The sequence below is a fragment of the Sinohyriopsis cumingii genome, chromosome 10 (assembly GCF_028554795.1).
Source record: "Sinohyriopsis cumingii isolate HCF-2022 chromosome 10, ASM2855479v2, whole genome shotgun sequence".
Classification (NCBI taxonomy): domain Eukaryota; kingdom Metazoa; phylum Mollusca; class Bivalvia; order Unionida; family Unionidae; genus Sinohyriopsis; species Sinohyriopsis cumingii.
Window position 1 is genome coordinate 106,177,983 of NC_142970.1, and position 15,785 is coordinate 106,193,767.

At 34.7% G+C, this 15,785-nt stretch overlaps 1 protein-coding gene across 1 annotated transcript in view; it reads right to left on the reverse strand.

Moving 5' to 3' along the window:
* Window positions 1–13,651, reverse strand: part of LOC149790775 (protein Wnt-9a-like) — a 38,088-nt gene extending 24,437 nt beyond the window's left edge. Inside the window, exons 1-2 of the mRNA XM_089972833.1 lie at window positions 12,989–13,651; window positions 3,100–3,377 (exon numbers count right to left, since the gene is read on the reverse strand). Coding sequence (XP_089828959.1) covers window positions 3,100–3,377; window positions 12,989–13,068 — 358 coding nt within the window. The 5' untranslated portion in view covers window positions 13,069–13,651. The remainder of the gene's footprint in view (window positions 1–3,099; window positions 3,378–12,988) is intronic.
* Between the last annotated feature and the right edge of the window lie 2,134 nt (window positions 13,652–15,785).

The following is a 15,785-nucleotide window of genomic DNA, read 5'->3' on the forward strand; positions in this document are numbered from 1 at the left end:
ATGAAAAGTTGTCGCTGTGGCGAAGTAAGGTCTCGAAGGGAGTCCTCGACTGCTTTCCTACTGTCAACGAATCTCATTCAAACAAGAAAATCATCCCCGAACTTCTGAACACACTGAGATACCTACAATCGGCACTGCAGCATTACTTTACATCACATACAAGCGATGAATATGGATGGGTGATCAATCCATTCGGAAACAACGAAACTACAAATCTTACAACCGAAGAAGAAGAACAGCTCATTGATTTAGAAAACGATAAAAAAAAAAATCAGTCAACATTTCCCGAAAAGAGCCTGCATGAGTTTTGGATCTCAATCAAGAAGTCATATCCTGCAATTGATGAAAAGTTGAAAAGCAATCAAAGTAATTCTGCCATTTGTGTCTTCGTGATTTGTGAGTTTGGATTTTCAGAATTGACTGAAATCAAATCAAAAAAGAGAGAGAGACTTCTTAAAATCGACGATGAAATGTGCGCTTGTTTGTCGACTTTGGAGCCTTGCCGCCTCAATCTGGTTTGCTCTCCAAAGCAGGCACATCCTTCACATTACATTTAAAATTAAATATATATGTAAAATTAAATAAGTTCTTCACCACAAAAATTGTTAAATCTTTTCAGGTGCGCCGTGAAATTTTTTAGATCTTTTTGGTGCGCCGCAAGACAGAAAAGTTTGAGAAACACTACTTTATAGTCACTACTGTACTTATGTATCTTAAAACATACATGACTCTCTTTTGTAACTTGAAATTATTCTATACCGATTGAGAGAGGTTTATGATATTTACTATGATGTGTTTGGATGATGCGAAGATGACAACGAACGTTTTGGATCCTGAATGGAACTACCGGAAAAAAGTGTTAGGAGTTGGGGGAGGGTCAAACGTTACATTTTCACGTCAGAGATTGACTTTTACTTGTAACGTGAGCTCTGCCTACACCTACTGAATGAGAATAGTCATGCTCGCTATCATGTTTACAAGGGTGATTAGATGACAAGGAAGGTTTCAGATCATGGCTGCAAGATAAAAGAAGATAAGATAGAGGTCAAGGATCACATATTCATGGGTAAAATGGACTCCATCTTGTAACCTGAACGCCATCTTCTCGACGGAGGGAGGATGATCGCATTTGGTACCATATTTCATTATTACAATTTGATAGGTACGAAATTTCAAATCTTATATACAAAATCTGAGTTTGCCGGGATTTGTTAGAAACTTGCATATATTAGCGATAACTTTCATCTCTTTTATCTAGTATTTCGTCTATAAAATGTCGAGATCGACTTTTACAAATTCCAACCGAAGCTGACCATCTTTAACGTAATCGAAATTGGAACCTCACCAATACCGACTGGTCAACAGGTATTCCTTTATCAGCAGGGATACATTGCTTGCCTGTTGTTTATCTCTCGGCATGAACGGCGTTTGGGGGTGGCAAGTGGGGCGACCGCCCCAGGTCCCGCTCTTGAGGGTGCCGCACGCTTCAGGCCTAAGGTCGTCCTTATGAGTTTGCCAAGTTATATTCTCCGCCAAATCGCGAAAATTGATATAGTCTATATATAATCAGTGTTAGCAGTAGCATACAATCGAGATACCGACACTCTGGCCCCGCGCGGTCATGGTCGGCCCTAGGCCCCGCGTACTCCTAACGCCGCCTCTGTCTGTCGGCATGTACTAACGTCCATCCATCAAACATTAGTTTTAGAGCGGTAGCACTTACATCGATTGAACGTAAATCCTATTTTGGCGATTGGGATCGAAATTGCCAGAGAGAGGTTTGGCAACTGAAAATGCGATAGTCTTTGTAATTCTCATGAGATTGTTACATTGCAATCACTGATGTCAAAAGTGTAATGTATTTTCGACGATGTATAAATGCTAATAGCATATTATATTTCTTTATAAAGGAACGTGCAAATACAATACTTATAAAAAAGAAACATTAGTTTCAAGAAATAATTTCAGTAAACAATAGAAGTTAAGAAAAAGAAAATATTACCCAACAAAGTACAATGAATAAAGTTGAAGAGAATCAGATATGAAAATGGAGATTCAAGAGCGCACACAATATCGTACACTACTCAACAATTTTTTTCGGTATATTATTTGTCAACTATTTAATTGATTTGGCAATTACTTGACTGATTATCGACAGTGTAGAAGAGCCCAAAAAGTTTACACACAATATGATAAATAGACAGGCTTATTAGATTTTCTGGTATTAGAGCATTTGTTCATATTTTTTGCACATTTGTGAACTTTCCGGATATTTTTGTAAAAACATTCTAAGGAAGATTTAACAAAAACCCACCTGAGGTAAACAAAGCATGTATGTATGTATGTACGTAGGCAGGTAGGTATGTAGGTAAGTATAACCTAATTAGATATTCATCCATTCAAGCAAAGTTTTAAATGTAAATATGATTTTGATGGTTTTGGATCTTGTTTGGTTTTCAGCGGGGGCATACTTCTTTTACAAGCACAGACATATTTATCTTATCAGAATTACATACCTGACTTACATCGGTTGACTAGATGCGAATCTAAATGGAGTATGAATGCAAATAATGTTTTCCCAAAACTTTACAATTTTGTGTGCAATACTAAATTGGGTGGAGGTGGTTTGGTTTGGTTTGGGAGAGGGTTTTCTTTTGTTTTGTGTTTCCCAGTTGGGCGTCCTCTGCTATCAAAATACTGGATGATGTCATGGAATAAAAATAAATTAAAGAACTATAACGCAGGTAATTGAAGATAATAAGCTGGGTAATCGTGTTATCTGCCAAGGCATAATCTACGTATTGTTATATTGGTTCTGCATTTTCTGGAACTTCAGATAGTATTATAAACCACCCCCTGGGTCTTACAGAATACTTATTGCAAGCTGTTCGAACTTGCACATTCGACAAAAATTAAATATCGTATAAATTCATTGCTATTCTCGATCCAGATAAAACCCTAAAGAACTCACGAAGAGGAATAACCTATATCTATTTAATGCACTCCACTTCGTTGCAATCATTTGGAGTTTACGTTGCATTCTCTCTCTCTCTTTCTCTCGTTCCCTTTTGAGACATTTTAAGGTTACCCACACCTTACCTCTTCGTAAAATGTTCATCCGGTACTGGTCGTCCAAAGAACAGTTCCATCTCTCGTACTGAAACTGATATCCACATTCGAACACCGACAAGCGAATAGATTCCAAGAGACTTTTCGCTATACCCTTCCCCCGTTTGCACATTCGTCTCTGTTTTTTCTCTAGAACCAACATATCACAAAGTTTCTTACTTGAAGGGAGTCTGTTATTAGCGAGACGGTCGCCTATGTTAACTTGGTAACCAAGGGTCACTGGCAGAATCAAGTCACGAGCTGCTAATCTGCAATTGAGACAAAATGAGTTTTTTGTTTTGTTCTTGGGCATTTGTTCTTACAATTTATCAAAATAAAAATATATCTTTCTAATAGCTTTCAAAGTTTCTCTCTCTCATATATATATATATATATATATATATATATATATATATATATATATATATATATATATATATATATACGTGTGTGTGTTTGTGTGTGTGTGTGTTCAAAGGGCAATTCATTTCAATAAAAACAACATATGTGACGATTTAAAATTAGGGCGCTTGTGCTCTATTCACCAGACTTTACTTGCTCGGACCGCTCCGGTGGCTTAGTGATTAGATCGTCCGCCTCGGATGTGGAAGGTCGTGGGTTCGATCCCCAGCCGATTCGTACCAAAGACTTACAAAACTGGTACTAACAGCTGCCTCGCTTGGCGCTCAGCATTAAGAGGTTAGAGTTAGGACTGGTCGGCCTGGTGTCAGGATAATGTGACTGGGTGGGACATCAAGCTACATGTCTGCGGTATGATGCCCCAGTGTTAGACATCACCATAAACTGCCACACTGCAGACATCGTAGCAATATGACTGAAAAATTGTTAAAGCTACGTTTTAAAAAAATCCACAAAATCCAAATTACTTGCTACGCCCGCTTGTGTAACGCATTTTCCAAGTTGTGTAAAATTATGTGAAGGACTAAACGTACTGTATACGGAAGATGATGCAGAAAAATATAATTTTGCAATAAATCAAATTGCTATTAGTTTTAAAGAAAAATTTAGGAGAAAGAAAGGGGAGATAAAATGTTAGCGAATCTTGGTAATAACTAACGTTGATAGGAGCCAGATCCGGAACGTTACAAGGATGTTCCGGTTCTTTATTAAGCACCAAAAATCGAACATCTCAGTATTTTTAGGGAAACTACATGCAAAATTCTAGCACCAACCTAAAATGACAGACTCAAAGAGAAAGCCAAATGAACTCGGAGACAGTCGTCCAGAGAGAGAGAGAGAGAGAGATAGATAGATAGATCGTTGGATGGTGGGTGGACGGGTGGATTGATGGGTGGTTGGATGGATGGATGGTGGATGGATGATGTATGGATGGATGGATGGATGGTGGGTGAGTGGGTAGATGGATGGATGGATAGATAGATAGATAGATAGATAGATAGATAAATAGACACGCGGCTATGAAGCAGATAATAGCATACTTAGGTTGGTTTTTCAGTACGTTCTTGTGTAAGTAGTTACATATGTAAAACAATGGATGAAAATTTTTAAATATAAAAATAAATTGGTTTGTGCGTAAGATAAAAATTATACATTCCGTAGGTATTTCACATTTTAATTATCGAAATATATGGATTTAGAAAGAAAATTGTATTTGAAATTTGCTAAATTTATTTAATGTATTTAAATGTCACCAGACGGAAAAAACCAGTGGTATATAATCGTTTCATTTCAAAAGAATTTCTAAATGTGTAAGAAAACTTAGTATCCTTTTACCGTTAAGGTAATTAATTTGTGCATTAGAACTACTTTTACAACAAACAAACAAAATAACGAAAGAAAGGAACAGAAGAAAATATAGGAAAGACAAAATGAGCAGACGAAATGTTGTTTGGCTTGAAGTCGTATGTGTAACACATTATTAGCTATAGCATGCGAAGGAAATAAGAGCTAGGTGCTTTTCCCAAGGATATAACGAGTCAGTTAGAGGATATCCAACCCACTACCATGTGGATTACAAGGTCTAAGTTTTACTGAGGTACCAAAATGAAAGAAAAACGTGGATATTTAAAGAATTGTAATCGTCGATATATATATATATATATATATATATATATATATATATATATATATATATATATATATATATATAACAGGTATAATTTTTTTAATGAACTAGAAACTTTTTAAATGTAATAAATTATTGCCAAATAATAAAATGGATGATGAAACGATTTCTTTCAAATAATAAAAAGGGCACCACAAAAGAAACGTTATCTAACACATATCCTGTTAACGTCAACTCTCAAATCTTCTGCTCAAGTGTGGAGTGTAAGCTGTAGTGTATAGAGTAAGCTGTAGTGTACAGTTTCAGCTGTAGTGTATAGTGTAAGCTGTAGTGTACAGTTTCAGCTGCAACATATAGTGTGAGCTGTAGTATAAAGTGTACGTTGTAGGCTACTGTAAGCTGTAGGATACAGTGTAGATGAAACATTAAGGCACTCTGACGGTCATTTTTTGGCACCAAGCCATTTCAAAGATAACCTGCATCATATCAAACAGTGTTTACAAGCTACCGAAGGTAGTGCAAGCCAGCCGAATGTCAAAAGTAGTACTCATCGCTCTTTCTTCACCGAACTGTTTGATTCAAGAGCGAATGAAATATTTCTGTTTTCTACGTAGCTGCTGTAGATTTGGGGTATTTCATATAGCCTATGACTACAACCCTTTCTACAGTATTTCATATAGGCCTATGACTACAACCCTTTCTATAGTATGTCATGTAGGCCTATGACTACAACCCTTTCTATAGTATTTCATATAGGCCTATGACTACAACCCTTTCCATGGCACGCTTCGCTACTGTAGATTTTGGAGTATTTCATATAGGCCTATGACTACAACCCTTTCTATAGCACGTTTCGCTACTGTAGATTTTGGGGGCATTTCATATAGCACGTTTCGCTACTGTAGATTTGGGGGTATTTCATATAGCACGTTTCGCTACTGAGTTCGAACGGGTCGACAGTGTTAACCTTATCTGTCGTGCGTTTCCTTGAGACTCAGGTTGATGTTAATATAATAGGGCATTCGTGTCCCATGAACAAACTTCTTGTTTATGAAAAAAGAAAAGAATGAGATTAATGTGAACATACTATTCTAAGATTTACGTCCTTGGATCAAACACTATGTTTGTATTTACTTCTTGTAAACACGGCACATTATTTCTCCGATAACACTAAATTGGCTAAAAATCGTATTTACCGATGTGACCATACTTTTCTTAAATTCACCCCACCCCTTGTGTCTTATATACCTTCTTATTTCATATTACTCATCTGATAACTGCACGTGACTGAAAATCTTATGTTATCGCTGTTCCCTTCCCCTTCCAAACTTCACAATGTATGTGTTATGTTCACAGTCAGAATTTCAGTACACATTTGAAGTTCCATTTCCAGCAAGTAGTAAGATTAGTCATTACATTTATTAAGGTTTTGGCTACTTCCAGCAGACGTAAGATCTGAATATTACTAAATTACTGTAACATGATACCTGTAAATATATTTAGCGCTCTAGAACATCTCTCAGTCCTTTCCATAACTCAAACATTTATCGTTACATTGATGTAAAATGTTTTCCGGAAGTAATAGTCCTTCCGTGATAGGCGGTTTGCCATAACAGAGGTATGATAGAGTTAGCTTTCCTAGAAATAGTTCTGAACATGGCTGCTCTGGGTCATTTTCGGTTCTGAACGAATTGGCTGAGTGGTATTCCAGTTGGAATATTTGATTCTAAGTCTGTCAAAGTTGGCGCTATCCTTTTTAGAGGGTTCAAAAAAATGCTTAATAAGATAAAACGTGAGAAATTATGTTGTGTATCATTATTTATTTACAGTTTTCATTTCGCGCTAGAAGAAAAACCGCATAACGTTCGGATTGTTTTAGACAGTAACGGTGTCGTTTATCGCTCGGCAAGGATCACATGTCATCAGTGTTTCCTAAATATACAATATAAATAAAAGTCGTTTTTACAGGAATGAGTTAACTATTATAATGATTTATGCAGACCCTAAATTATCATATTTATACAAGAATATTAGACGATTTCCGATTTCCACCACGGAAGAAAATTTTGCCATTAAAGTTTTTTAAAAATCTGCACTGTAACAAAAACTAATAAAAGAAACAACACATCAAATTTATTTTAGACAGGAGTATATAAAAAACAGAGAACAGCTAATTAGCAGATAAATGAACGTTTAAGATGAAAACAGATATCCTTAACAAAAATCACCCATTTTACAAGCATAACAATGGTAAAATGAAAATTTGTATAATATAGGTAAGGAAAAGAATCAAAGGAACAGGTTAGCGAGAAATGTTTCAATTATGTTATAGTTAAAGACAGAATTTCATACACTTTTTAACATGTATCTTGACACTGATTGAACCAATCAGGTTGCATCCTACGGTTGTCTTTACGACATTAATTATTATATCATTCTCAGACTTTATTATCAGTGAAAAATGTTGCTTGCATTCAATAGAGAAGCAGAAATAAGCAAATACAGAAAGCAAACGTTTGCAGAACTTAGCCTATGGTCTCTTTTTACGACGAAGAAGGCATACGGATGCGATTTATGGACTTTTTCTACGATGAAGAAGTATACAGGTGCTATTTATGGACTTATTCTACGTTGAAGAAGACAGACATGTGCGATTTATGGACTTTTTCTAAGGTGAGCAAATGATGCGAGTACAATTTGGCGCGTTCTTGTGAGGTCCCTAGCACTATACCATTCTTCATTATCCATGCTGAATTTTGGATATGTTATATTCAGTTTAGCGTCTAACATAAGTAAAACAGTCTTGTTGCATCTAAATGTAGAACGAATGCACTGTAAATGTAAAGTAAGGAAATATATATATAGAAATTAATTAGTGTAGTGAAACCTTGAAAACTAAAATCGAGAGAAATTACGGCTGAGGAATACTTCAAAGTACTTTCAATGTAACACAGTATGAGGTACCATGCTTTGCCAAGTTTGGAGTCGTATTAGTTCATGTAAGAATGTTTCAAAGCAGATCATGTCCGTGTGCTAAACTTTAGTGACATATTTTTCCTTTTTAATGGCTAAATATAAAAACGCCAGCGAATACTGATATAAGTACGTAATTACTTATAATATGCATTTAATTTTTTAACAAGACAAAATGTATTGACTCGCATTTCAATAAAAATAATTCCAGCCATCGTTATTTCCATCTGCGTTCGTACTAACGGACTCGCGGTACTAATTCAGTTCCCATAGTAAACCTATGCAAACACATGATATTAAAAATTCAATAACTTAAAAAGTTTCAATGCTCATGATCAAACCTAAATTTATCAGTACAGATGAAACCTGGATGTCAGCTTCTGTGTAGAGGAAAGGATATGAGCTGCGGCATTTTCTGGACCTGCTTGTGTTTGAAACATTTGATTTCAATTCCGCACCAAAGAGTCAGGTGCTAATTTTAGTAATGAGTGTTCCAAATATAGAAATGATTTTGACATTCTGTGTCTCTTAATTTAATTTTATGTTTGTGAGCAGCCATGTAGCATGTATAGAATACGTGATGATACATGTATTTCATTTTTTACCTTGCTCCATGTGTGTGTGTGTGTGTGTGTGTGTGTGTGTACTTAAGTAAGAATTTAGAAACAAGTGGCAGATCCTCCTAGTTCACGGATCGGCAGACAAAGGTGAGATGGCAGTAATCGGTAAAGGCGATCGCTTTAAAGCACTCGGCCATTCGGGGCCAAATGAAAGTAAATATATGAGAAATAGCCGACATACATACACATAAAAGCGAGAAGACAATCTTGTAAATTGTATCCGCAATATTGAGTAGATTTATCCTCCCAGTAATACCCGATGAGGATAGATTCCTGCCATACCCCAACCGCAGCATAATCCCCTCATACGGAGAAAAGACATCCCAAACCGGCCAAACGGTCGAACTACGTACAGCCAGATAAACCGAAGAACGTAAAGAACGGTATTCAGCTTCTATTTATAGATTAAAATTGCCAAAAGCTGCCACATGTTGTTATATTAATCTTGACGACGCCATCATTAGATAAATCATTCGCTCGTCTACATGTCTCCAGATATCACAAAAGAATACACACATAAAATAAGACAATACACACATACAATATAAGGTAATACACGCATAAAATGCAAAGCAATACACACATAAAATGCAAAGCAATACACACATAAAAATACAAGACAATAAAACATACAAGGTAATACACATATAATGCAAAGCAATACACACATAAAATGCAAAGCAATACACACATATAATGCAAAGCAATACACATAAAATGCAAAGCAATACACACATAAAATGCAAAGCAATACACACATAAAATGCAAAGCAATAAGCATATAAAATACAAGACAATACACGCATAAAAATACAAGGCAATAACACATTCAATACAAGATAATAATTTTCATGGTAGCGAACTAGGATACATGTTAAATCAAAGGTATGGCACAATTACGTAAAAAATGTATTTAAAGCTATAAAGTCATTCTACATGTGAAGTTACTAAGTGAAATAACTTATTGTCTGTGTATTTTTGTCGGTCATTTCTTTAGTTAGTCTTTCCTAATAATATATGATAAATAGTGAAAAAGAAAGCGAAATTACAGAAAATTCATCAAACAAAAATGTAAAGCAATGTAATCATTATTCAGAATCCGGATTATGGCATTAGTTTCAAAATTTAATTTAAAGTTCCTGCATAAAATATTCTGGCATTAGTCTACTTTCTATATTTCGTTAATATTTTTATTTCATTTTATTTTACTTTAGAGAAAACGTGTTCTTAGAATTTGGTCTAATTGTAATTAGTTACAAATATAAATTCTAGAAAATGAACAGATGTTTTAAAAATAACCTCAAGAATTTACGCCAAGAGAGATTTTTTTTCCAAGCAGTTATTTCCCAGATTTAAAATCCTACATCAAGAACTGTTGTAACAGATTTCTTTAATCAGCTGACCACAGAGGGGAAGGTATTGTAAAGAGCTGAAGATATTGTAAAGAGTTGAATGTATTGTAAAGAGGGGAAGGTATTGTAAAGAGTTGAAGGTATTGTAAAGAGGTGAAGGTATTGTAAAGAGGGGAAGGTATTGTAAAGAGTTGAAGGTATTGTAAAGAGGGGAAGGTATTGTGAAGAGACTTGAATATGAGGAACTTATATTTTCCTCAGCTATATTTTGAGGAACTTATATTTTCCTCAGCTATTTTTTTTTTTCAATATTCATTTCTTGCATATTTTTAATTATTCTACTTTAATGTTCGGCATTTAACGAACATGCCTTAAAAGTGTATTCTTTCCATCATTAAATTCTGATTTTATCACTTGACAAACAAGATGCTGCTACGAAAAGAACAATTTAATGATCTATATAAACTAGCTCCAATAGAATATTCACTTCGTATGCTTGCCAGTAAGTAGGGAAACAGACTTAAAGAATATACATGTCTTTACTTAGAGCATGCTTATACGGGTAAAAGTGCAAACTTCGTCAGCTTTCTTGCTCCATACAAACGAATGGTCACTTGCATAAACCGTTCAAGAGTGTATTAAATTTGTATTGCAATTTTCTGTTCATTTCTCGAAATATTCAAGCGAATAAATCTGTTCATGCTTAGATGTAATTTTAATATGCCTCTCTCTCTCTCTCTCTCTCTCTCTCTCTCTCTCTCACCACCACCACCACAACCTGTACCAAAGTAGACGTTGTTGAAGTATATTGTTTTCATTATAATTTACAATTACTATTATAGCCAAAACAAATGGCAAATTAGTAGGCAACTTAGAAATACAAAAGACAGATAAATACAGGCAGACATGGTATGAAACAAGAACATCAGTCAAGTTGATTTGCAAATCAGTTCTTAACAGGGCTGTGCTTAAGTAATATATCACATACACGTATTTTAATTTTGGTTCTATTTTTAATTGAAGACTGAATTTGATTTTGAAGCAAGTTCTTCATCTCAGTAATGGCATTAAATACATATGTACTACCTGTTCTGGGCACATCTACGGTAATTGTTAAATTCTTATGTATATGCCTTTGCTACAACTACACACAATTGCTTGTTTCCCTTCCTTTGAAGTAAATAGATAAATATACTTGTACATATGTCATTGTACATTAACTTCACATTGTTGTTGCTGCTGTACTATGTATGTAATTATGTTCCAGCTGGAAGATTGGAAGGTCTATAGTATGTGATCATATATGATAAGTTCTCATTTTCCATATTCTCACAGGTCTCTGCATAGTAACGACACAGAAAATATCGCCACTATTATTCGTAATTAAAAGAAATCGGTATTAGAATTTATAGCTGTTCTATCATTTTAAATCTGTGTCCGAAATTTTTCATCGTATCTATCAACGTAGCTGCTTTGGTCCGAAATGTATCATCGTATTTCACTGTAACTGCTTTTGCCCGAAATTTGTTCACTCCTGATCGTATTAATTTTAGATACTAAAGAAACTTCGAACATTAAACAGTGAATGCTAGAATTCAAAAAGTAGTTTAATAACTATGCATGTATGTATATATGTATGTATGTATGTATGTATGTATGTATGTATGTATGACGATGGATGGATATGGATAGATGGGATTTAACGGCACGTCAGCTCCATCCTGGCTATATACTGCCGACCGATAAAGTGGACTAAATGTACAAACTTTCACCATGGGTCAAGTGTGTTTCATACATTAACATGGCAATACTACCGCGTATCTGCGATTTGTATAATGTGGACGATGTCCACACATCAACTATCTCGTGTACAAACTCATTGTTCAAATATTAATTATGTGATATAGGGACTTGAACTACCATTCATTTATTCTAACAGTGAATATAATAAAGAAATTGGTCTGAATTAATGCTTACAAAACTGATAGTACCCTACCGTCGTCCTAGGGTGTGTTTGATATTAAACAAATCATCAAGGCTTGTATATTTAGATACACTGGCTTCTGAATAATCAAATTAGAATCATTTTCACATCAAATTTTACTTTCTTTATTTTGAATAACAGAGTTTGACCTAGAGTCTTGAATGTATTATATATTTAATGTATATTGGTATAGCGTCTTAAATGTAGTATATATTTAGTAATGCATATCGATATAGGGTCTTAAATGTAGTATATATTTAGTAATGCATATCGATATAGGGTCTTAAATGTAGTATATATTTAGTAATGCATATCGACTTATTGTCTTGAATATTTAGTAATGTATATCGTTATAGGGATCAACAGAGACAGAGAGAGAGAGTAATGTTATACAGAACATTTCACATCTTCACAATTATCTCTTTTATAAAAAATAAAAAATGCATTTAGATTTCAGTCGAAAGAAATACTACTTCTATTATTCACCTGAAACGTCTCAGACAAGATAATTCCCTAATATTTTATTATTATTATCACGCATCTTGTGCCTTATCCAACAAGGAAATCAGCACTCAATATTGGTCCCTTGACATCAGTTTAGAAGAAAAGAAGAAAAAGCTCTTGTCCAACCCTAGTGAGCTGTGTTGGACTTAACTGTTTCTACGCAACACCGCGATAGGAATACATATGTATTTATTTGATCATAAGATAAAGTTTATCAAAACATTTCGAGCCGCTATCAGCGAAAAACGTATGTTATTCCACTGCTAACAAGTATCAGCTGCAAAGAAGAATTTAATTAATTAATATTAACTAAGATATTATAAGCAAACTTTTGACAGACTTCCATGCTGGATAAATTGATAAGCATAGTTGTTGTTTTTTTTTAAATAGTATAACTTACCCAAAATAACACATGATCACGTGTAGTTTCAACGGTATAATGAATAGTACGATCCAGACCGTACTTTTATTTACTCGCATGTTGCTGAATTACTAAATCATTGGTCCGTATTCCATTCATAAATTTCTTTTCACAAAGTCGCATGATGTTGAGTTGAATTTTCTAACCACATTCAGCAAACTTTCTCTGGCTCATGATTCATTAATCCAAAAAAACACGAAGCAAAGACAATTTTTATACAATAATGCCATTACGTCCTACACATTTTGAAAGAAAAACGTGCCGTTCGCAAGACCAATCCTTAGCCAAACGATGGTTGCACACTAATGGACTGATTCCCTTGCCCATGCGCTCCCGATGATTCGCTTTTAATTTCTGCGGGGATTGACACTGAATTGAGGCAGATACACAGTCACGAGTGACGTCATCACGGAGTTTGGTCACCCATCACATACAATCCTTGAGTAATAAAGGTAAGCACTGAATTCCTGGTAACTTCACCACCTCAGAAATTTTGTCGAAACAGGCAAAGTAATCCAACTGATAGTAGAGAGAGAGAATTGCGAAAGTTTTGCACAAAAAAACTTTGCAATACTTTCATTCGCTCAGAAATGTTGGGATTAATCACTGAGCCTCTTGTATGCTAGAAAAATGTGTTTATACGCAATCGAGTTCGACAGCCCGCAGAATCAAGATTTTGTAATAGATCGAAAAAGATTGATGGGGAAAGGTTTGAAAAGACAAGCTTATTCACGCGTGCCATTCAATAACTTATCTGTAGTAGGGGTGTTACCAAAAGTCAGACAATCTTGCCCAAAGCTATTGAAGATTAAGAGTGTATTATGTCTATGTCGGACTGTGACACAAGTCTAATTACTCAAGATAGTAGTTCACACTTACATACTGTTAAATCTACCTGAAGGTAAACTTTATTTGTAACGCCAGTTTTTAACTTATGTGCCGCGTTTGTTTACCTGTCTGTCAACAGAAGTCTGAAGCTTGCGGAAGGAATGTGGTTTGGGAATTAAACTTTAAAACCGTTTACATATTTTTACAATGGTGTAAATTACTTATATTAAAATATTTTATACGCACAAACATCTTTTTCGTCCAGTAAAACGAGCAGAATTCAAACTGGTGATTACTTCCATTGAGACAAAAAACTTACCGAGACTAGAACAAGGGCTCTTATCGTTACATAAAAAAAAGTTTAATTCATATTGAATCGAAATCAAACAAATCAGACTGAAATACTGAAATACATAAAAGAAAAATAGTGTTCTCTCAGTACAGGGTATTAACATAAAATCCAGGCTTAATGCGCACTTGACCAGAGTGCGTGAGTGTTTCAGAATATCATGTGTGTGTATGTTTGTGCATTAAGACACACACACACATATGAATATATATATATATATATATATATATATATATATATATATATATATATATATATATATATATATATATATATATATATATATATATATATATATATATTCGTGTATTTATTTTATTCCACACATGTCCGCATGACTATCGACGATTTCATTATTGTTAAATACAAGTATGTTAGAAGCAGTTAAGAAAATATTCTTTGACACTTTGGTTTCCTTTTCTTATGGTTGTAATTGTCGCTTGTTGTCTCGTCCACGATAAAAATGGGATCCATATGCATTCAAAGTTCTTTGCCAGTTTATCAGACTTCCTGTACCGTGTGTTGTCACGCTTGCCCATTTGTTGTGCTTCCTTGACCCAAAAAACCCAAAACAAAACGATGTCTCAAAGATCAGATGCAGCTGGAAAGATTGTTTGTATGTTAGATAGAATCAACTATAAAATCTACGTTAAACGAAGTATTATTATTATTAGTATTGGAAACACACACACACACACACACACACACACACACACATATATATATATATATATATATATATATATATATATATATATATATATATATATATATATATATATATATATATATATATATATCTGTGTGTCTGTGTGTGTGTGTGTGTGTGTGCCTTTGCATCTGTGCGAGTCCTAAAATAAAGACTCCGGTAGAAGACAAAACCAGAACAGACAAAATCTATCTTAAGAAACCAGAATAGTGACACATCATTAGAGAGAATCCTGCAAACTCAGAATAACGATTGGCATCTTAATGTAAAATGATGTACGAGTCAGAAATATGTCCATGTTCATTGTTACTTATTGCTTCAATTAATGAATAGTTACCGTTATGTTGAACACACCAACTAAAACGGCTTCTAAATTGGACCCATTTTTACGAGGCTGAATTTGCAAACCCAAACTAGAAAGGTGCAGGATTAACTACCAATGAACTTGCAAGTGTAGGAAGTGGTTAGATCCATTTCTGTTTTGTATGAAGCCGTTACCACCCATGAAAGCCTCTGCCCAGCATATATACACCTCTTGTAGCCAGTGATGAGAATTTAAAGAGACAGGTCTCCCCAAATACAAGACGTAGCGGAGAATTGGAAAGATTAGTATTGTGTTCATTCCAATCTTCGTTTCTTGTTTCTGAAATGTGGCGGCAGTGAAATCGCTGCCTGGGGGAATGCTTGCTTCATTAACATCTCACTGTCTGGTACGACAGATTTTCATTAGATACATTGTGTTTGCTTATGCAAAGCATGATCTTCTAATGGTTGCCCGGAAGGTCTGTTCTGATTGGTCCTTCAGTATTGTTTATATTTATGTCTTATGCGAGTCGCGCGTTACTTAATTGCCGAAATGGTGATTGGTACTTCAACGTATTTGTGTTATA